Here is a 24820-nt window from a genome sequence, read left to right on the forward strand (position 1 = left end):
CTTTTATACGTGCATATGGGTTATATGATATTGTTATATTTCTTTGATTATTACAAATTGTTATAGTTCTTTATTATTACATAACAAGAAAAAACATGTTATTTATAAATAACATATAGTACTCTTTCTTCATAAATGAGATTTCCTCTATTTCATTACTGTCTGTTCACAATACTCCTCTTATCTCCAATTATCACCATGTGCAACAGAGCTATTTTTTTCTATGATTTCTAAAAGGTAAGTAATAAGATTAGCTCTTTTCCTCAGTCCAGTGAAGATGATTCAAACTATGGATAGCTATATTACAATCGCAAAATAGAAAATTTAATAGGCAATATCTAAGATCAGTATCTCTCTCAGAAATTTGTATATTATGGAAACACAGATATTATGAATACTTAAAAGTATAAAGAACTCTAACATGAAAAATGCTATGGCATTTCATTCCCTGAATGCAAAATTTAAATTGCTTAGTTATTTCTTTTAGTCTAAAGTATTAATGAGGAAAAATGAAAGCAGAAAAAGAAAATCAATATAGCAATATGTTTCTCCTATGTAAGCCGACTGAAAATGTCATGTGCAATATGTGTGTCTACTTTCAGATGAGAAGCTCCTGAGACCATCTTAATAGCCAGCCTATAGTAACTTGAAATTGATGAAGGGTGGGTCAACAGAGAGAGCACTCACCCACCGCCACACCCTTGAAACCTAGTGCTCCATCTTACTAAGTTCTTACTCCCTTCTTTAGGAGGCCAAGATGTCAATCTATAGATTTGATGGAGTAGAAACAGAAGTTCTTTGTAAGCAATAGAAAATAATTAACTAGATCTACTTATAAGTGAATGCAATTGTAGTTTTCAGTAATTCAATACACTGTAATATTTCTAATCATTAAATAGTATTTTTCTTGGGAAAACACCATTTTCTACTATTTTTTAAAATGTGCAATGTGATGGATGTTTTTGTGTATTTCCAGAGAGCAGTTAAATACTGCATTCATATTTCAACAACAGAAGAAATCATTCTGGCCAGTGACAAAACTCACCTCCCTCATCTCCATTTAAAAACTCCTGTATTACTACTTTAAATGTCATTTCCCAGTTACCAGGTTACTGTATTAGGAGTGGAGCTGAGCAATAGGAATTTCCTCCAGCCAGTGTAGGCCCCATTTCTTTTAGATGTGAAGGAGGATTGGGCCCCTAGAAAAGCAGTGGTATGTGGCAGGTCCCTAAGTTAGCTCAGGCTGGCCTAACAAAATATAAACTGACATCAACAGCAGAAAACTATTTTTCACAGTTCTGGATTCTTCAAGTTCACAGGCAAGGTTTTGGCATGACTAGTTCTCACCTAGTGATGAGCTTCTCCACAAAGTTCCACTATATCAAGACCTATGGAAACCTACTTATTCCCCTGAAGACACCACCCCCAATCCCCTCCCCTTGGGGGCGGGACATCAGCACATGACTTTGGCAGGGACACACCTGTCCACAGCGTGGAAACAGGTAGGATCATGGGGAGGCTGAGGCCTGTCCAGCTCCCTTTCCTCAGGCCTAGGTTTCTAAGTCTTCCCTGCTCTTTCCTTTCTCCAGAGGGAAATCCACTTTCTTAGGCCTGACTTTAACTTCTTCAAGATAATTTATCCTGCATCTTGGTCACTCACAAAGGGACAACCAGAAGGACCAAGAAATATCTCTGACTCGCCCATGTCTTTTCTCAAGTGGACTGCACCTGAGATCAAATTAGATAACACATTCAATAATATCTTCCTTTAATAGTAAATCTATGTCCTAGATGAGAGACAATGTAAGTCCTACAGAGTCTCATGTTTTAAAATTATGGTGACTCCTCTTATAATCTTTTTCAGAGAGTAGAATCCAGTAGGCTAGTACCTTAATATCCAAAATGAGGTCGCAGGCTGTGTTTACCACAGTATTGTCAAGAAATGAAAAGGTCTAAATCAGCAAGACCTAGAAGCAGCACCAGATCCATGCCACACTGCAAACAGGCCCTGTGCTTCTTTCGTGCAAACACTGTTCTCAATGCAGGTCCTTGACTGCAAGGTCCATGAAGGCTCCTCCCAGCAGAAGGCTAGAGGACAGAGGCTAGAGCTCTAGTGCTGGTTTACACAGGGCGGGGGGGGGGGGGGGGGCAGCAAAAATTCTCTCACACACCTTTGTCCTGAGACCTTAATTACAATAACAGTAAAGCAAAAGGAGGCCTAACTTGAAACGAAAGTTGTTGTTTTTTTTTCTTTCTCATTTTGGTACATCTGAAGACCTTGGGATACTGAGAAAACTAACAATGGCTGCCTTCTCACCTTGCTCTGCTCTAGTTACCATCATTACATTCTGCTCTGAGCTAAATGAGAGAATGTAGCTGATATGCTTTGCCTAATAGCTGGTGCTACTTTCTTTTCTTTTCCTTACAAAAGCAGATGCACATGTAAGAAAGTCAACAAATCACCACAATTTGCATAGTATAAAAGTCATTCTGCCTATTGTTTTCTATTTCCATGAGCGTGCCTCTTACCTCTGTCCCAGGTAGTACCCGTAAGTCAATTTATTTCACATCAAGGGTTGTAAATCCTATCCCTCTGGCTTACAAACTCTGATAAACCCAAGCTATGCTCAGCACTCCCCTTTCTCTCACACCCTCACAAGATTAAAGGACAACATGGCCATATTTGAGGTCGTCAATCTCTTCATAATAGGGACTTGGTCACATGCCACAGCCTCAGTCAGCCATCTCACTACAAGCGCAGGTTACAGTGTTCAGTTGTGCTAGTCTATCAAATTGTTCAGCCTGGAGCTGGTGGCCCATGCTTGTACTCCTAGCTACTCAGGTGGCTGAGATCTGAGGAGAGTGGTTCAAAGCCAGACTGGGCAATAAAAGTATGTGAGACTCTTGTTTCTAATTCACCTGACAAAAGCTAGAAGTGAAGGTATAGTTCGAGAAACACAGCACAAGCCTTGAGTGAAAAGTTAAGGAACAGTTCCCAATCCCTGAGTTCAAGCCCCGGTAACCAACACCAATACACACACACACACACACACACATACACACACACACACACATTTATATATTACACACACATTTCTACAGGTGGAAATAATGTTTTTTTTGTTATCTGTAAGTAGTTAAACAAGAGTTACTATTAAACAAATGACTCTGTAACTAAAATGCATCTTGATCGATGTCACAAAACTGAAATATATTGTTTATGTAATTATATATTATATATAACATATTAGATTATGCAATTATATAATTATATGATATTAAAAGAAACATTCAAAATTATTGAGTTAAACTTGCTTTAAAATGTTAGGAATCCGGGCTGGGGATATGGCCTAGTGGCAAGAGAGCTTGCCTCGTATACATGAGGCCCTGGGTTCGATTCCCCAGCACCACATATACAGAAAACGGCCAGAAGTGGCGCTGTGGCTCAAGTGGCAGAGTGCTAGCCTTGAGCAAAAGGAAGCCAGGGACAGTGCTCAGGCCCTGAGTCCAAGGCCCAGGACTGGCCAAAAAAAAAAAAAAAAAAATGTTAGGAATTCATACTTTGTCCTTTTCCTTTTTAAATTTATCTGTTAATAAGCTAACAAATATGAGATTTGAAATCTAACTATTAAAGATCATCATTCTGAAAGGGAAAGATAATGTTCAGAAAATTAAGAGATACAAAACAAAATTTTAAAACTGACTTTTCTAAAGCATACACATAAATGCTTTCAAAAATAATACCTGAAAAAGGTATCCACTCAACACTTGTGGTCATCTCTAAATCTAATGGGACATAAATTTCCTCAGAGATGAAGTTCTTCAATGGCTGCTAAAATGAGAATCAGAAAATTATTATAATCTCGTAGTTTGGCTTGCAGCAAGCATTAATCAGAAGTCATAATAAATCCACATGCTTCTTTAGACACCACATTAGTCAAACAGTTTTCTATGATAACGACATTGACGAATGGGCTCTGAGTTAGGAGGGTCAATCATAAACTCATCAAATGCTTCATTTAATTTCTTAATTTGGACAAACACAATTTGTTTATGGGAAAGATATCAGGTGTTCGTGAATGAATAATGGCTATGAAACCAAACTCCATTAATCAGCTCATGATTACAAATGACTTAGAGATTGTTTATTCTAATTTCATTCATTTGGGTCAACAAAGAAAACATGAGCAAATGAAACCATTTGGAAAAAATGGCACATTTATTTCTCCATATTTAATAAGTCGATGATAAATACTCTTTCAATAACTATATCAAAAGGACTTTATTACTCAGATTGATACTGTTCCTTTTTACGAATGACTTGTTAATGCATATGATTTATAAAGGCACCAGGTGAGGAAAACAAAAACCAAAATACTACCAAGGTTGCATTTATTTTAAGAGCTCTTCTCAATGCCGCAGGTAGAGGCAGGCACGACTGTGCTTCCTCTGCACTGTTTAATGCTTTGTACTCTGCTTACGCCACACCAGGGTCTCCACTGTTAAACAATGGGTGAGTGGTCTGTGCTCTGCTAAATTGTATTTGTTTGCACAGCTCACTCCTGTAGTAGACTGAGATCCAGGGTGGCAGCAATTGTATGGTCTGAACCTTTGCATTCCACTGCTAGCATAAGCCCTGGCACAATTCATTTTTGTTCAAATAATTGCTTAAGGAAAAGTACTCTATCGGGACAATTCTAATTAAATAATTCCAGTCACAGTAAATTTTATTTTTTGCTTTAGATTATTTTGAAAGTACCTGACCATCATCCACTAAGGAGGAAGCACATTTCCATTTTCCTGTAATTACTAAAAGACATCCGCTCTCCATTTGTCCTTTCCCTTTCTTCTTCTACTGTCACTCAGGACAGTGAGGGGCCCAGTAACTTAGGCCCAAGACTAAGGCCTGCTGCCTTGGGATGATCCAGCAGCCATCAGCTGCTAGGCTGGACAAGTTGTATTTACTCTTCCCTGTCCACTAAGTGCCCTCATCTGCCCAACCCAACTCCAGGTCCCTACTGTGGAGCTTCTATTTGGGCTTGGACAAGGGAAGACATTGAGAGGAGGTCAATTAGAAGGCAAGCGGGAAAAGAAGCTAGAGTTTAATTCCTGCTAGCCTGTAGTTTAATACTACTGAGGGCCTAGGTTGAAGACAGACCTGTTTTGTACCTTTCACCATGTTTTATAGCTGTCCTCTTCCCTTTTCCTCTGTATTCCTAGAGGTAGTAAAGATTCACCATTGTTTTAAGGCTAGAAGTCTTGACAGTTCATCTTATAACTGTCCTGACCCTATAAACGGCCCCTCGTCAAATCATCAGGCTATAGCTGTGAGTATACCATGTCAGTTCCTGCTGCTACCCTGAGCTGTCCATTTGCTCATCTATAGCTTGCACACATTCTTTACAGTCTTCTGAGGTTTGAGACTCAGTTCATTTAAGACTGGCTTGTCTATGTTATCTCAGCAATGCCGATCCTCTTATTACTGCATCTCATGGGGTTTAAGCTGTTTTAGGTATCACTATGGTGCGAGTTTCCAATTTTGCCTTTGTTCTTGGCATCCTAATCATGCCCTACTGATGGGCTGTTATGTTTCTTGGCATCTTATGTGATTCTGGTTCCTTCCCTTCAACTCTTAGTCCTGGCCTCTATTGAATATCCAATTGCTAGATTAGACAAAATAAAGACTCATTTTCACTAACACTGGAAAAAAAATTCATAAGACGTAAAAGTTAGTCACAAGTGGGCTACTTCAGAAACCAGTCCAAGCCAATGAGATATCTATGTATATTTACTGTAGCACTGAGAATAACCAAGACGAAACAATGTAAAGATTCATCAATTGATAAATACATACAGAAAATGTGGTAAATGTATACAATGGAATATGAATCTATTGTAAAATGAGTGAAATTCTGTCATTGCTATGAACACAGATAGAATGAAGATACATACAAGTCCCACATGATCTGAGTCGTGTGGACCACTAACCAAGATGGCGTCATAAAAGTTTGAGTAGAGGGAAGGGAAGTGGTGACCAATGAGTACTAAGTTAAACTTCCACAGGCATAAGTTGTGCTATAGTACTGTGCAGCAGGCTAACTATGACATACCATTTCAAAAGGCTAGTAGGATTATAAATATATGTCTCATTTTTATGTTTAGTATATACCAATTTAGTATATACATAAATCTCTTCTTAAAATAAAGATGCATTTAATGAACTCTCCTATTTTAAAGCAAAGTTTCATAGTTATAAAACACTTTGCACTGTATTTAATTTAGGTAATCTGGGTATTGTATATACGTTTATCTGAATTAGGGAAGGAAAAGGGAACATCAAAATGGTGAGACAAAGGACAAAGGCAAACCAATGAAACAGCAATACCTACAATACAATATGTTGCAAACTAACTGTACAAGTGGGGGGAGATGGGGGAAGAAGGAAGATGGGAGAAAAATGAAGGCAAGAAATGTACTCACTACCTCACATACGTAAGAGTAACCCCTCTGTACATCACCTTGACAATTAAATTAAATTAAAAGAAAAACACTTTGCAAAGAAAAAAAATTGTTTAGTACTGCGGCTTGAAGTGCCCGGGCAGTGTCTTTGAGTTTCTTCAATCATGGCTAGTAGTCTACCACTTGAGCCACAGCTCCACTTCTGGCTTTTTGCTAGTTAACTGGAGACAAGAGTCTTATAGACTTTTACTGCCCAGGCTGGCTTCGAACAGTGATCCTCAGATCTCAGCCTTCTGAATAGTTATTAGTACAAAACTGAACCACTGGTACCTGGCTCCAATTTTTTTTTAAATCCCAAATACACCTATCCCATATATCCCAAAAACACCTATCCCATATATTTGTCCTTCCGGGACAAATATATTCTGATTTGGGCTGGGGATATGGCCTAGTGGCAAGAGTGCCTGCCTCATATACATGAGGCCCTGGGTTCGATTCCCCAGCACCACATATACAGAAAATGGCCAGAAGTGGCGCTGTGGCTCAAGTGGCAGAGTGCTAGCCTTGAGCAAAAAAGAAGCCAGGGACAGTGCTCAGGCCCTGAGTCCAAGCCCCAGGACTGGCAAAAAAAAAAAAAAAAAAATATATATATATATATATATATATTCTGATTTAACTGTATTCAATTTCCAAAATGTAAATCACTTGTTTGTGGCTGATATCATGTATCTAGTGTTTAAAGTCTTGAATTATGAAATTTCAGCTTATTTTAAAAGAAGTCAATGTACTGTTGACAAGTAGAAAATAAAGGCACGATATCAGCACCCATTACTTCCTTTTCTCATAATTCGAGTATTTTTCAGTGGTTTTTAGTATCAATATTAAAAGCATACATAGATGCTTTTAAAAACGTATGTATGGTATGGCATCATTCTTTATTGCGTCTGCTTATGCTAGAATTTCTTCACGTAATGTTTTAACAGACAGGTATCATATTTCCTTATTAACATATCCGGCTCTGTCTCTTTCTCACTGAGGTTTGTGAAGCGCTCAGCCTTTTCTCTCTGTCTTCTTACACATGTAACACTGAGTTCCCTTTGCTTGTCGCTGACTCACGTATCACTGTGGCCATCAGAACATCAAGGCTTGTCTGGAAGGTAGTGTGTCCTTAAGGAGTGTATACAAGTCCTCCAGTGATGAGACTCCTATAATCTCCCAAGAGTTTCTGTATTCTGTTTATAATTTATCTACATCTTCCTTATAAGGCCTGCCTTAAGCATTTCTACTAGCATTTTCTAGTTTAATCAATCTAAAACAGATTTTAGAACTATGTAAATTATACTGTTGTTTATTTCAATACCATTCACAATAACCAAGATGTTAATCAGCCTGGGTACCTGTCAACAGATGAATAAAGAAACTATGGTATGTCTGAATATATATGTATATGTGTGCATATGTGCATACTGTATATCTATTCATTCATCCATAAGCAAGATTGAAATCCTGTCATTTCAGAAAAATGGGTAGATCTGGAGGACATCAGTTGAGCAAAGTAAGTTAGACACAGAAGCCAACCACTGCAATGAAAAAAAGATGACTCATAGAAGAAGGAAGCTTAGAGATTGGACAGGTGAGAGAAGCAGAGGAGAGAGAGTAAAGGGCAGGTGGTCATTGTCAACGCATATTTCCAACATGCATGCGTGAAAACATCACAGCAAAATAATTTGTGCAATTAGCACGTGCTGATAAAAACCATATTTGACAAGATCTAAATAACTAATTTGAAGAGAAAAACTACTTTTCCTATGGGAAACAATGTCCAATTCTCTGAAGAGAAAGGAGAATTAACAAATGGTGCTAGAACTCATCAACTATTTGAAAGGGACAAATATGTCTTAGCATCAACATTAATCTAGGCAAAAAATTCTAGAGTTAAAAATACAACATTTATTAAAAAACTTGAAAAAACTGGATATTCAACTTACAGCCAAATGGGAAAGAAGTTTTTACTAAGGAATTAGACATGACTTGTGCCTTTAGCTCCTGAGAAGTCAGGGTGAGGGGAACACTTGGATTACTCATGGTGGGCCACTAAGACTTACATTTGCAATTTATGCTGGTGAGGAGATTTGGAGTGGGGACAGTCACATTTGATGGCATTAGTCTGGGGGCTGGCCATCAGCCAGCAAAGGAGACTGGGCCACGGGATGTCAGCTCAACCCCCAGGAAGATGGCAGAGCTGGAAACTAAGTTCAACCACACAGTGAGTAAGTCAATCATACCACGTAACAAAACCTCAGTTAACCTCTAAACACTGAACCTTCCTGGATCACGTTTTTAAGGCCAGCATGGAGAAAACAATTAGGGAGACATTATTCCAACCAGTAATTGATCATGGAGGTGTGCACTTGTCTTCACAGAAAGCTCTGAACAGGAGGATCGCAGTCCAGGCCTACTTGGCATTTCAATGCAGAAACCCATCCCAGAATCACGAAAGCATCTATTCGTTCAACGTATTCCTAAGTATTCTGTTTTATTATTAAAGGTTTGGTTTAACTTTCAATTTCCTTTTGCTCAATGGCAGTAGGTAAAAATAGAATTCTGTTTGAATAGGGATTTTTTTTACCTTTTAGCCTGCAATTTTAGTTTTCTTTTTTGAAAGTTTGTTGGGATTTTCTGTACAATTTTCACCATAAAGACATTTACTGTTGCACAAGTGTACTTTATGAATTAAATTGGGGGTGTTCCTGCTTAATATATGTGTTTATCAAGAATAAGAGCTTCATTTTGTGAAATACCTTTTCTGTATCTATTGAGATGATAGGTACTTTTTTCCTTATTTACATGTTACATTTCAATGGTTAACAATATTACATGCTTGGATTCATACAACTTAACATGATATACTTATTTTTATAAACTGCTGTGATATCTTCTTAATACCCAATAGAACAAGGAAAAACAAGCAAGACTAATAAGATTCTGAAGTGATGGCAAGGATATGGGATAGCTGTATTTATTATGTATTCCTGTGGGGAGCACAAACATTTTCACCTACATTAGAAAACATGTGAAGATTTCCATAATGTTAAACATGCACTAGTAATGCTATTGAGCAATCGTACTCTTTGGTATTTACTTAAAAGGGAAAAATAACTTAAGCTCACACAAAATCCTATTTGTGAATGCTGTAATTGTTTAAAAACATAATTAGCTCACCCCAAATTGTTAACAGTATCCTTCACTTATTAATTCACACGACGAAATACTACTCAGCAATAACAGAGAAATACACTGTTATATGCAATCCTATGGATGTCTCAAGTGTACTATGTTGTCTACCTAGGAAGTCAAACTCAATTGATTACATATTATATGAATCTACTTAAATGACATTGGGAAAATCAAACTGCAGGGCCAAAGGAAAAAAAAAAGAGATTAAGGATCAGAAAACGGGAACTAGGGGGGTGATGCCATCGTTGGTGAGTGGAATTGATTCCAAATCATGATTCTTGAGGTTGCTCCTTAGCTACCTGCATCTAGTAAAAATCAAAGAACTGTCACTTAAAGGCAACATCAATTTAACAAAGATACTGCTAATAGACTAAGCAAGCAAATTACAGACTGGTGGAAAATATTTATAAAGTGCATATTTAACTTATGCTCTTTCTACATAATATATGTTATACTATATAGTGCAAAGACTTTAAGGGAAATGAGAATGTATTTCATAAAAGGACACAGATGACAAGTATTTGCATGTGAAGATATTCAACAACATTCGTCACTACTGGAAGACTCAACAGAAAAGCTAAAATTAAACTGTCACCTACAAAAAGAACTCCCCCCAAATACCTGGTAATGTCAAGGGTAAGAAGCAAATATGCTTTACATATTGTATGTGATGATATAAATTGATTTGTATTGGTTTTCTTGTCCCTCTCGGTTGCCCCTCCAACACCGCCCTACCCCCCCCCCCATGTTCTAGTCTATTTGTTTGTTTGTTTTTACGTCTAAATGTCACATGTGAATGTAAACAAGTGATATTTATCTTTCTGGTTCTTGCTTCTTTCAATTACCTACACTTTGTAGACTGGATTGACAGTTTATTATAAAAAAACAAAAACCGACCAATGACAACAACAAAACTACACTTCTATTCCTATGTAAGCTAGGCAATTCTAAATTCCCTCCCTCCCTCCCTCCCTCCCTCCCTCCCTCCCTCCCTCCCTCCCTCCCTCCTTCCCTCCCTCCCTCCCTCCCTCCCTCCTTTTTTATGCTTGTCCTGGGGCTTGAACATTGGGCGTGGGTGTTGTCCCTGACTTTTTTTTGCTCAGGGCTAGCACCACCACGTGATATATAGCAATTTAAATTCTAAGTATTTACCCATAACATACATTTCAATACATTTGCATTCAAATATTTTTATACAATTTAGTCTTTAAAAACCATAAGCTAGAACAATCCAGCTGTCTACCAACTGCTAAAGAACTAAACACACTGGACCATGCAAACAAGGAGCTAGAGGAGCTAGTACTTCACTAAAGAGAACTCTGAGGAGCAGAACACTGAGTGTAAGATTACAGGCACAAAAGACTACACACTACACAATTCCATGTACAAGGCATGCAAAAAATAGCAAGACAGCAGATTAGTGAGGGGCAAAGACCAGGGATGGAGAGAGAACTGACTTCAAAGGAGTACAAAGGAACTTTCTGGAGTCATGTAAAGGTTCATAGTTACACAACTGGAGACATTTGTCAACATTTATTAGATTTTGTACAAATGTTTATGGTATTTATCATGCTTAAGTTAAACTTTTCCTAGACTTCCCTGGGCTCACTTCCTAACCACACAACCAGAAAATAAAAACCAGAAGAAACAATTTTTTAAAAGAAATCAAAATCCCACTGCCTAAAGAATAAGTACTACTTGAATCTTGACATCATCTTACATATTTTTCAGCAAAAATATTAACTTTTGGCCAGTACTAACATAGGATGAAAGTATCCATCCTGTTCAAGAGCTTTTCCTCTAGTGTTAAAATACATCACAAACATATGAACATTCTCCTAGTTTGCCATATGCATTTAAAAAAAAAAAGAGAAGTCTTGTCCTCTTTGATTCTCCTAGTTGTGAATGAAAGATAAAGTTTACTAGAGAATGTCTTTTGTTACTGTCAATAATTGAAATGGAACTTTTAAAAATTAACAATTTAGAGTAAGTCACAAGTTTTAGATTGTTTAAAGAGTATGCTCTAATTTTTCTAAATAAAATTAATATTTTCTATAAAAACAAAAAATATCAACCTTTTCTGAGATAACACAACTAAAAACTTAAAAAGCATTAACATTACATAAACATTAATATAAGTATCTTTTAGACGAAGAGTTATTTGTTGATACCATCTCTAAATTTAGAAAAAGATGCTGTCCTCACATATAGCAAAGGGCCACTCTATTTAAACAGTTTTTTTTTAAAAATTATTATTAAGAAAGCAGAAAGAAACCCCAGGGTCTAAAATGTAATGAGTGATCCTGTTAGTTCCACCAGACTAAAATCATACAGTCTACGTATGTGGTCTTTGCAGCCACATCTGTCATGAGCCATTTTTACATCACAAAATGCAAAATACTAAGCACTGATTTACTAGCTCAGACTTGGGAAATCAGTCATCATTTGATTTCCTCTTAAAGAAAAGTCGGCTTTTAGGACAATAGCTGATAGCTCTTTGCAATGAGTATGTAGGCCTTCCATGCATTTTAGGATCTAATTCCAATGTAACCCAAGCAAGGGTGAGAAAAATCATAGTGAAAACAGGCTATATAGAATGGAAAAATGGAAACCCAACCATGATTTTCTTAAAATCAAAAAATTTGCCTTGACTAGGTAGCATGGAGCAATTGTTAAGACATATAAGACATAAACAGGTCTCTAATTAGTCACTATGAGAATGTATCCTATAGTACATGCTCAATTAATGATGTTGGTTTTTAAAAAATTCTTTATGAATCACATTTTTATAAGGCATTTCACAAAATGATCTTATATTCCTTTCAAACTCTATTATATTAAAAGGGAATTTTAATATAGAATAAATATTCTATGTAAAATTTAAAAATGTTTCTTTGACTTGTCTGAAACCTTCATTATCACCTTTTGGCATTGTCAAATATAATTATTTTGCTCTTTTGGGAAAAAACATGCCTTTAATTTGTTCTATAAGAAAAGATTGGCTAGAAGTCCAAAAATTTTAATAAATAAATTAAATCAAAAATACTAATCCATTAGTTAATGGATACAATTTTATTATATAATTTGACATTAGACAAGTTTAGTGAGTTTAAAACACTGAAAACGAGACCTGCATTTGTGATATATAAACAAGCATTTAAATCCCATACATTTGTCAGTCTTTGGATAATGAAGTCAGGGAAAATAAACTCACAGACACCCCAGTGAATTGGTGACTGTAAGAGACAGAAGCCTCCTAAATCCTCTGTTTACACTGGGGATTAGTGGAGGGAGTGGGAGTTGTGCAGGAGCAGCCCATGGTCAAGGGAACCTGCTCCCTGTCAGCCGCGGGGCAGAAGGACAAAGCCTGGTCCTGGTAGGAAGTGACCCATAAACGTATTCCTTCTCGGGATTTACACAAAGCCAGTCTGCCTCACAGAAACTCCATATGACCAGAACCGGCCAGCAAGGCCTGCCAGGAGGCCTAATTACAGGTCTACAGAGCCCAATAACAAAAGCTGAAGGGCTTTAGCCTAGGGATGATCTGCTTTATACTGACTTGAGAGAGTCCATATAGAGGACCCAGAAGAAAGAGGTTTAGCTTTAAAATTCTCCCCAGAGGCCCAGCATTGTGCTCGAGTCCAGAAAGCCCGCATGCAACATACTTCAGCTAGGCTTAAACATCCTACCCTCTCGAATTAACATTCAGCTACTGTCTGCTTAACATCTGCTCAAACATGGGAAGTGGCTGTGATATTGTTAGACTCTCGCTGATGGCTTTCTTCTTACTAAATATTATTAGGCCTAAACCAAATATAAACATGTAACTGAGGTTAAAACAAACAAGAGACTTTAAAGCAAGTTACTTAATAATTCCTTGTAGGCAGCGCTAATTTTAAAGCAAGTTCCCTAACGATTCTTTTTAGGCAGCACTAATTTTGCCTATCTGAGTTACTACAATGCCAAAAAAAAAAATCACATATATTGTCAGAAACTGGAAGTTAAATTAACATGATCAATTTCACGTTGCATGGAAGCTATTCAATTTTATGTGTATACAAACCATATGTGATGAAAAAGAGGTGTTAACCAATGCTCAAGTCAACCAAATTATTTAAAATTTTATTCATTTCTCTTTTTCAGTTAAAGTGCTATTCTTTTTTTTTTTTTTTTTTTTTTTTTGCCAGTCCTGGGGCTTGGACTCAGGGCCTGAGCACTGTCCCTGGCTTCTTTTTGCTCAAGGCTAGCACTCTGCCACTTGAGCCACAGCGCCACTTCTGGCCATTTTCTGTATATGTGGTGCTGGGGAATTGAACCCAGGGCCTCATGTATACGAGACAAGCATTCTTGCCACTAGGCTATATCCCCAGCCCTTAAAGTGCTATTCTTAACTTGGGTGCCGTCATCTGCCAGTCAGTACGTGCTGGCGGGAGGAGTACGTGACGTAGCACACCGGAAATCACGCTCTTCCTCCAGCTCGCAAGCACACCGTGCTCAGGGTTGGGATGCTGTCCTGAGGGCTTAATGATAGCAAATCGTTTCCTTCTCTAAGACTGTCATTATTTGTCATTACTTCCTCTTTGTAAATGAACACGGAAGGGCCCCATGCACTGACAACTTTGCTCTGTATCTTCAGCGGAATGGACCTAGCATGGCCCGCAGCCCAACTGCCTGAGATCTCAACACCTCACAGCGATGCCTTTCAAATTAACTGTGACAGTTCCAGAAGACTTGGGATGGGCAGTGCACTTTTAAGTCTTGCTTCATTTAAACTCCACAACCACAACTCCACTCACTGTGTCCCATTTCACAGGAGAGGAGACTTGATGTATGAGCACAAAGTTAGTCAAGCCAGGTGGAAACCTAAATTGTCAGCACATAGTCAAGGAGACTCCTGTGTGAGAGGGGAAAAAAAAAAGCCCCAAGCTACTTACTTATTAGGATATAGAGATGTGAACTTTTCAAACACTTTGTTTTGAAGGTTTTCACATGAAAGCCTCTTACACACACACACACACACACACACACAGAGAGAGAGAGAGAGAGAGAGAGAGAGAGAGAGAGAGAGAGAGAGAGAGAGAGAGAGAGATTAGCCTGCTTCTCAGGTCAGTGGTCAGAAGCTCACTGAATGAAATCTCTGGCAGCTATAACTAAGATGACACCAGCTTCTGTGGTGTGGGAAACAGTGCAACATTATCAAGGCAGTGTCACTTGCAATTCTTGAGATCACAAACATTCCGGGCTAGACTGGACTTTCCGGGTAGGAGTGCAGAGAAGGGAGCGTGGCGTGGCTTCGCAAGACCCAGTGTGCAGCCGCGAGAAGGAGCTCTCCATTTAATGTGCTGCAGCAGAGCTGGAGTGGACCGAGCGACTGGCGGCTGATAGCTGAGCCAGCTCATGACCTGCCTGCGACCTGCAGAGCTGCAGAGCTACTTACTCGGTGTGTACCGCCTTCTAACCAATCAAAGGCCATAGCTAGGGTACTGGTGATCCTAAATAGTACTCTAGGTTTTTTCAAAGTTATAAACTTAATGATTATGAATGATTTATATAGTTAAGGAAGACAAATAACTTTTTTTCCCTGAATGAAGCTAATCCGTTTAAAAACTTACCTGAGAATCCAAATCTTATTTGAGGGTACAAATTTATTGTAGAGCAATTACAGAACTAAGTGTACAGAATGAGAAAGGTATTCGTTAATATTCCCTACTTCCCTTTCGCCGAACACAACTCAAAGATTTGATCTATGGATTGAAATAGCTTATGATTCAGAAGTCATCGTATTTGCATCCTGTGTCCTGTCACTGAGCAGTGGTGGGACCCTTTGCAAGTCATTTGAGCTTTCAATCTTTGTAATATGCAGTTAATAAGTTTGCCATGTAGAGTTATGAGTCATATGGCGTCTGTGTGTGTGTGTGTGTGTGTGTGTGTGTGTGCATGTGCGTGTGTGTGAAAGAGTTTGGACAAAAATGTCTTTATATTATGTAAGAAGCATTTTTCTTTTCATGCCAATAATAGATGTTTTGGAAAAATCTCTATTTCAAATTCTTCTTCAGATGCATGAATACATACATGTAGCATAAGATGATAGTATGCTTTTATTTTTTTCATGTGGAAAATCCAGATAATGTTTGGAATAGGGCTATCAAGTAAAACAGTGAGAACAAAGTAATAGAGAGAAATCTGCAAAACACATTCTCTTTCTCCTTCCTTTGTAATAATCACACTTCATTATCTTTTCTGTCATGCATTACACTAAAGTTTTAAAAGTCAGACTATGATATATGTATCAAGTAAATTTAACAGTTGTCATAAATTTTATCATACAGTTGTTAAAATCAGCACAAGTATTTAAAGATTTAATTTTTGAATTTGTTTCTTCACAATGATGTGTGCCAGCGACATAGTGTGCTAAATAACTACAGGGTGTTATTAAAACTACTACCAAAGATACAGATATTTTAAATGTTTCCTGACCTTTAGAAGTTTAGTTCATGGAGACAGTCTAACATTGATGAAATAACTAAATACTAGTAGTACGAGGGAAAATAGCAGCAAAACTGGCGTACACCGACAAGAACTAAAAAATTCAAAGGGAAAAAATGTGCTGGACTGGTCAAAGAAATCATGTGAAAACCTTACTCTAGATGGTTCTCGAAGTGTTTGGAGAGGAAAGGAAGGAGGGTGATATCGTAAAAGAGGAAAAAAAAAGCATTAGCAACAAGTCCAGGTAGAGTAGAACATGAGGAACTCAAAGAAAAATTAGTTATGAGCTACAGTTGTCGATCTATGAAATAAGGTTAGAACTGTCCCTGGAGAGAACCTGACAAGTGTAAGCACAGAAGGGCAACACTGCTGTTGCGAGCACCCAGAGCCCCCGAGAGCGAGTGTGCACTCACCAGAGGGAGCAGGGTGCAGACGTGGCTGTGCACACCAGGCATTGACCAACACTCTGGAGCATCCCCGCTGCACACTTCCCATGCTGTGCCTGTCTCCACAACAGCCTACATCTCCACAACAGCCCACACTGTGCCTGTCACCACAACAGGTTATGCTGTACCTGTCTCCACAACAGCCCACACCATGCCTATCTTCACTACAGCCTATGCTGTGCCTGTCTCCACAACAGCCTACATCTCCACAACAGCCCACACTGTGCCTGTCACCACAACAGCCCACGCTGTGCCTGTCTCCACAACAGCCCACTCTGTGCCTGTCTCCACAACAGCCTACATCTCCACAACATCCCACACCATGCCTATCTCCACAACAGCCCACTCTGTGCCTGTCACCACAACAGCCTACATCTCCACAACAGCCCACACCATGCCTATCTCCACAACAGCCCACTCTGTGCCTGTCTCCACAACAGCCTACATCTCCACAACAGCCCACACCATGCCTATCTCCACAACAGCCCATGCTGTGCCTGTCTCCACAACAGCCCACTCTGTACCTATCTCCACAACAGCCTACATCTCCACAACAGCCCACACCATGCCTATCTCCACAACAGCCCACTCTGTGCCTGTCTCCACAACAGCCTACATCTCCACAACAGCCCACACCATGCCTATCTCCACAACAGCCCATGCTGTGCCTGTCTCCACAACAGCCCACTCTGTGCATGTCTCCACAACAGCCTACATCTCCACAACAGCCCACACCATGCCTATCTCCACAACAGCCCACTCTGTGCCTGTCTCCACAACAGCCTACATCTCCACAACAGCCCACACCATGCCTATCTCCACAACAGCCCACACCATGCCTATCTCCACAACAGCCCATGCTATGCCTGTCTCCACAACAGACCACTCTGTGCCTGTCTCCACAACCGCCTACATCTCCACAACAGCCCACACCATGCCTGTCACAACAGCCCATGTATCCACAACAGCCTATGCTGTGCCTTCTCCACAACAGCCCATGTCTCCACAACAGTCCACACTGTGCTTATCTCCACAACAGCCCACTCTGTGCCTGTCTCCACAACAGCCTACGACTCCACAACAGCCTACACTGTGCCATCTCTACAACAGCCTGTCTCCACAACAGCCTATGTCTCTATAACAACCCACACTGTACCTTCTCCACAGCCTATGCTGCGCCTGTCTCCATAACAGCCTACACTGTACCATCTCCACAATGACTACACAGCAGTCATTATCAATGAGGACATTATGACAGAGTCCCCAAGCCTACACTTTATCAAATTGGTAACTAGAATGTGTGATGCACTTTGGTTAACACAATAGAGAACTATTCTATATTTTGAAGGCAGGAAAGGAAAATGGTTCAGCCCCTGGTAGTAAACTGTTTAAAAATTAAATACAGAATTGCCAAATGACTCCACAATTTCCCTAGGTAAAGACACTTAAAATCTGCAATCAGGTACTTGAACAAAAAAGTGTGCATAGACTGGTAGGGGGAAAACTGGTAGAAAATGAGGGAGGGGATGACACTGTCCAAAAAGAAATATATTAATTACCTGACTTATGTAGCGGTAGCCCCTCTGTACATCACCTTCGCAATAAAATAAAAAAATTAAAATAGTAACATTGTTCATAATAGCCAAAAAGTGGAAATAGACCAAATTTCCAATGAGTGAATAGAGAGCATTCACACACACACACACACACACACACACACACACGTGCACATACGCGCACACACAGTGGAATATTATTCAGATATACAAAGAACTGACATCCTACAACATGAACATATTACTAGAACAGACTAAGTGAAAGCTAACCATAAAAGATTCACATGTTATATGATTCTAATGATATGAAACACAGTCAATGTGGATTGGTGTGAGCATTTAAATGTTCCTCCAAACAATGATGACAGTATGTACGTTACATGAAGCCCATCTCTATAACCTGCATTTTTAAAAATAGAGAGTTGTGGTGACCTAGAGCATGCTCACACACACGCACATGTGCACACACACATACACACACTTGTCATAACATACACACATATTGCTTGGAAAACTACCTCTGATCTCACTGAGCAATCAATAAACATCCAATTGCTCACAGTCATGGAAGAAGCAGAGGTAAGCTCAAACCGCTCCATTCTTCATTAGCATCTCTCTACAGAGCAATAAAACTGAGGCAGGAAATGGAGGGGAAGGTTCGGGGTGACCTCTGGGTAAAATGTCTGACATCTATACTGAAGGAGATGATAATGGGAAAGACAATAAAGAATCATATGAAAAATATATTGCAAAATCTGAATAATTGAATCTGGGTGAATTATTGCATTTACAAAAGAGTCAAAGGTTAAAATTTCAAACTTTTGAATCAGAATATAAATATGTAGTGGTTTGGTACATATAAAATATGATCATAACAAATACAATAAAAGCTTTGACTACAAATTCATGTTTGGTAAGTATGTATAATATATGGCTATATTTTGTTACTTTATGTGTCTCTTTCAAAAATCACACTTCTGATAATCATGGATAAATGTCCTCAACAGACTTTAATCCAACATTCATAAGATTATCAATGTTCACTATTATAATCACTGGCAATAAAACAGTTGAATGTGAAGCTTTCTTCTAGGATTCATAGCTAATAATAGCACTAATCTGTAGCATTTCTATATATGAACTTAAGCTACAAAGTGTGGTGGATAAAAGACTGAAATAAATATGCCCTAAAGAATGCAAAGTAAAACTAAATTTTTCCTCATTTACAAGTTAAGTCTCCAAAGTCATGGGTGTTTGCCTTGGAAACTCAGGTGAACGCCATTATAACACTGGCTGCTACAAAGCCTAGCTAGATAGGTATCTAAACCCAGAACTATGTGAAACTCTATCTGCAAGCTCTGTCAGCCTGCACTTCACTTCTTCTTACCCCAGCTTCCTTGGTATGCTTGTATTTAATAATACCTGAACATTTTTGCATTCCTCACCAAAACAGAACTACAGCCTTGACAATGAGTTCTATATTTGTCAATGTACTCCAATCCCTCTCCATCCATTTTCTTTCTCCAAAGTTCTCACTAAAAATAACACTAGGTGATTTTCAGAGCATCAAAAAGGGAAATCCGATAAAATGATCACTTAACTAAAGCACAAGCTGGGCATCAGTAGCTCATTCCTGTTATCCTAGTTACTCAAAGGGCTAAAATCTGAAGGATCACAGATCAAAGCCAGCCCAGGCACAAAAGATTCCAACTCCAACTAACTAGAAAAAAGTTGAGTTGGAGGCACGGTTAAGTGGTGGAGTCCCAGTCAAATGAGCAAATGAGCTGACTAAGCATGAAGTCCTGCATTCAATTCCAGGTGCCAGCACAAAAAGAAAGAAAGAAAAGTAGCACAATGTTTTTGTAAACAGCACAAATTATAAAGAACCATTCTAAATATTAACATCAGATAACCTCATCTCCATTCTTTTTTTTTTTTTTTTTTTTTTGGCCAGTCCTGGGCCTTGGACTCAGGGCCTGAGCACTGTCCCTGGCTTCTTCCCGCTCAAGGCTAGCACTCTGCCACTTGAGCCACAGCGCCGCTTCTGGCCGTTTTCTGTATATGTGGTGCTGGGGAATCGAACCCAGGGCCTCGTGTATCCGAAGCAGGCACTCTTGCCACTAGGCTATATCCCCAGCCCATCTCCATTCTTATAGTAGTCAATCTCACAAAAATAATCTAAAACGGTTTAGAGAAAATGTTAAGAAATCCTCCAATCAACATGCACACAGGTATTTTCTCAATAAATACCAAAAATATAATGGTCTTGAATTACTTCTGAGGTAAAAATAAAAATCTCATTTTGCCCCCTTGGAAATTATAAACTCTTTGCAAATCTTTAAAAAATAATTTTAGAAACTAGAGCATTATGACTGATGACTTAAGATTTAAATAAGCTACATACATTTTTGAAGAGCAGAGTAAGATTCAAAGTAATATGTTATTAGCATTAGAAAACACATGGATCTTACAAAGTTTAAGAGGTTAAGACATGAAGCTGACCATAATACCTAAAATTAAAGTTATAACATTGTTATATGAATGAGAACTAAAACAGCCTTTAGGATTAGAAGGTCTAAAACACAGAGTCAAGGAATTAGCCAATATAAGTGGCAGAATTCTCAATCTACACTGACACTGTGTCTTACAGAACAGTTAAAAATCCTAACCTATTGCACCCTATATGAGAAACAAAATGATCATAGTTTTAAATATAAAATGTGAAAAGTTAAAACTTTTAGGAGAAAATCATTATCTGAGGTTGGTCAAAAAAATCCCCATACATTCCACCAAAAGCACAATCCATAACAGACAAAATCAATAAAGTTGATGTCGCCAAATTAAAAATTTTAAATTGGTGCCAAGCTTATCACTATGAAGGTAAAAATTACATTTGTATGATTAGAAATTAACACTATATTTAGCATTATACCACGGCAATAAGTACTTTATATGGCTCTCCATATAATCTAGACCATATAAATCTGTCAAGTATTTTTTGTTTATTTTTAAAAGGAGCTTTCTGTTCATTCACTCATGGTGCTGGGGATTGAATTCAGGAACACAAGTTTTCAAGGCAGGTGTTCAACCACTAGAGCCTGGCCTTCAGCCCCCTTTTGCATTGGTTAGTTTTGAACTAGGGTCTTTATTTCCAGGCCAGCCTGGGCTGCAGTGCTCCTACTTGTGCTTCCCTATGTCTCAGAGATGATGGATGGAGACCCCTATGCCCAGCCATTATGCTTTCCCTGAAGTTGGTGTAACAGGCATATCCTGCATTAGGTGAGATGGAGTCTCTTAAACTTTTATGTATAGGCTGGCCTCAGATGGCAATCACTTGATCTTTGTCCCCCACCTCCCCCCAGGAGATGGGATTACAGGCTGGGACCATTGCACCTAGCAGGACCTTTCTCTTGGAAGAAGGGGATCTGCCTAGAGATTCATATTTTTATCCTAGTTAATCATCAGTACTTACCAGCAGCTTCAAGGACCAGTTGTAACCGGGCTTTGGCCTGCTCTGCTGGTGGCTAACAAAAAAAAAACACAAAAAAAGTCAACCATTAAAGACAGTTAGAGGTCACTTGGTCACTTTGAATAAATATAGCTTTAAATTAATGTATTGTTATTTACAAAAATTTGGAGTGTTTTCTCACAAACAAACAATATTAATATCTAAATCTTAACAAAAGTTCACCACATTCACCCTCAATGCCAATCACAGTCTTCATTCATGTGAAAGAATGAATGGAAAGAGCTCTTTATGCTACCCATCCTATACCAAACAGCAGGATCACAAATAACTCTAACAAGGAGGCAAACCCCAGGCTCAACACCATCTTGAGTGGTGCTGTTTCTTAGTATATGGAAGCATGTGAGTGATCTATTACAAATTGAACACGGTAATCACTTAAGCCTGGAACTCCGCTAAGGAAGATCCTAAAACCAAGTATTTTTTATGCTTTTTAAGTGAATCTGCAATAAGCAATTGGGAGGAAGGCAGTTTATAATAGAACCTACAGGCTTTCAGTTCTACCTGTCCTACTATTGCTTACTTAGTGAGTATTAATTCAACACTGTCAGCAAAGTCTACAAGTGTGAAATATTGATTATCTGAACTTTTACGAAGGACGTCACTCTTTGCCACAGAAGATGGGGAGAGCTGGAAGATGTGAAACAGAGGGAGGGTAAGGTCCGATCTGTGGCAGCATCCTTCGAGCATCAGGTCTGAGGATGAAGCATGAAGGACTGTGACTGGAAGAAGCTCACTTAGCTGCAAATTCAACAATGACAAGCGAGATGATGGGGCCTAGGCACAAACAATGGGCAGGAGAAACCATGGTTCAGAAATATTAGCTGACAAGAGTAAATGACTACGTACAAGAAAAGGAGGAGCTAACAGGCAAACAAAATAGTACTTGAGATGGGCAAATAACCTGCTTTAGAAAGTGTTAAGTTTACTACATCAAATGAACATATTGCTCCCAGTTGCGTATAGTGGCTCATACCTGTACTACTCAGGAGCTCTAGTAGGCTCATGGTAGATACTTTATACAGGCTAGCCCAGGGCAAAGAGTATGAGATTTTTACCTGAAAAAAAAAATCAGTAAAACCAAAAAAGGGTGGGAGGCATGGTTCAAATAGTAAAGCATCTCTGTAGCAAGTGAGAGGCCCAAGCTTCAAACCTTAGCGGATATAGACAGACAGATAAGACATTTATCACATTAAGGAACACTACCTAAGCAATTCTTTATGGGAGATTTAGGTCACTTTCTGGTCTTCAGTTCCAAGAATGTTTCTGAAATACCTAATTGATCATAGCTTAGTAATATTGTAAATATTTTCTTCTAGGTTCCCAAGTTGGTAATATTTTTTTTTCAAAAAGAATGAAGATTCTGGGATGATTTTTGCAAATTTTAACTGTGTTGTCATTTTAATTTTCTGGGTTGTTTTAATAGTTTTTTTTTTTTTTTTTTTTTGGCCAGTCCTGGGCCTTGGACTCAGGGCCTGAGCACTGTCCCTGGCTTCTTCCCGCTCAAGGCTAGCACTCTGCCACTTGAGCCACAGTGCCGCTTCTGGCCGTTTTCTGTATATGTGGTGCTGGGGAATCGAACCTAGGGCCTCGTGTATCCGAGGCAGGCACTCTTGCCACTAGGCTATATCCCCAGCCCATGTTTTAATAGTTTTTAACAGATGATTGAATATTTTCTTGTGCACTACTTCTAAACCTAAAAACTCAACCCTTCACCATATTAATACTTACTGTTAGTTTGAACCAAATGAAACTGCCACTTTTATAGTTAAAAATTAATAGTTGGATGTTGGTGGCTCATGCCTGTAATCCTAGCTACTCAGGAGGTTGAGATCTGAGGATCATGGTTCAAAGTTAGCCTGGGCAGGAACGTCCATGAGACTCCTATCTCCAATTAACCACTAGAAAACCAGAAGTGGCTCTGTGGTTCAAAGTGGTAGAGCACTATCCTTGAGCTGATGAGCTCAGGGAAAATGCCCAGGCCCAGAGTTTAAGCCCCATGACTTCATGCCCCGCCCCACCAAGAAAAATAAATGTCAGCATTCTATATAGTTTAATCTTAAGGTTTTTTGACGTATGGCCATTTTCTTGTTGGAATATTCTAAGCTTATGGTTCAATAAATATGGAACAAAACGTATAGGAAACAATATTGAACAAAGTATGTGAAATATTAGTTGTTACAATGACCAATTTTTTTAAAAATAAAGGCTAGTTACCGGATGAAGAATTTGAGATTACCATGATATTCTTTAGTTTCTTTTTTGTAAGAGATAGTTTTGAAAGTATATGAATCAGAGCTATCTTTGCATAGCCCGTTTTTCAATTTCATCTATCTGTTAAGGTTAGCCTTTGTAATTCAAGTCACTTTTTAGTGTCTCTGAGCCTGACAGGGTACTAAGGCAGAATTAAGGAAAAAAAATGTAATAATTCAAAGAAGTGTCAAATGCTGAGCTCATTTCAAGCTGATAGCTCGTGGGGAGGTTTAGTAGAGAGGAGACTGGAAGTGTGTGTATATATATACATATATATATAATTTCAAAGATCAGTTTTTCCATGAGTGAGGATAACAGAACTGTCTAAGAAGGAAAATGGCCAAAGAAAAGGCAATGTGAGTATTGCTGTTACATTGGTTTGTCTTTTATCCTTTGTCTCTCCATTTTGATATTCCTTTTCCCTTTCCTAGTTCCAACATATGTATATATAATATCCAGGGTACCAAAGTCAGTTAAAATGACATCAGGGGTAAAACCATGGGCAAGAAAGACAAAAGAAAAAGGCATGTTTTCACATGATACATTGAACATAACAACAATAATGATAAACTACTTGTTTCCATAACTTGGAGTTCATTTCTCTTAGCATCGTCTTATGCATTCATACAGACATAGCTATTGCACTATTGTGTTCTTCTGCTAGGACTATCCTAGACATGTGCTAATTATTCCCGATGAGGCAAACAATAGGGTCTGTGTTTCTTTGGGTCTGGCTCACTTCACTTAGTATGATTTTTTCCAAGACCTTCCATTTCCTTATGAATGGGGCAATGTCGTTCTTTCTTACAAAACTATATGCTGTAAACCAACTGTACAACTCATGGGGGGTGGAATTT

The 24820-nt window shown here is 38.6% G+C and overlaps 1 protein-coding gene across 4 annotated transcripts in view; it reads right to left on the minus strand.

The window, feature by feature from the left end:
- The window catches only part of Rsrc1 (arginine and serine rich coiled-coil 1), a 258776-nt gene that overhangs the window by 89474 nt on the left and 144482 nt on the right, over positions 1-24820 (minus strand). For all 4 annotated transcript variants that reach the window (XM_048347209.1, XM_048347208.1, XM_048347207.1 and 1 more), the window contains exon 6: positions 21657-21708. In XM_048347209.1, the coding sequence (XP_048203166.1) occupies positions 21657-21708 (52 nt within the window). The remainder of the gene's footprint in view (positions 1-21656; positions 21709-24820) is intronic.

Source organism: Perognathus longimembris, chromosome 5 (genome assembly GCF_023159225.1).
Source record: "Perognathus longimembris pacificus isolate PPM17 chromosome 5, ASM2315922v1, whole genome shotgun sequence".
Taxonomy (NCBI): domain Eukaryota; kingdom Metazoa; phylum Chordata; class Mammalia; order Rodentia; family Heteromyidae; genus Perognathus; species Perognathus longimembris.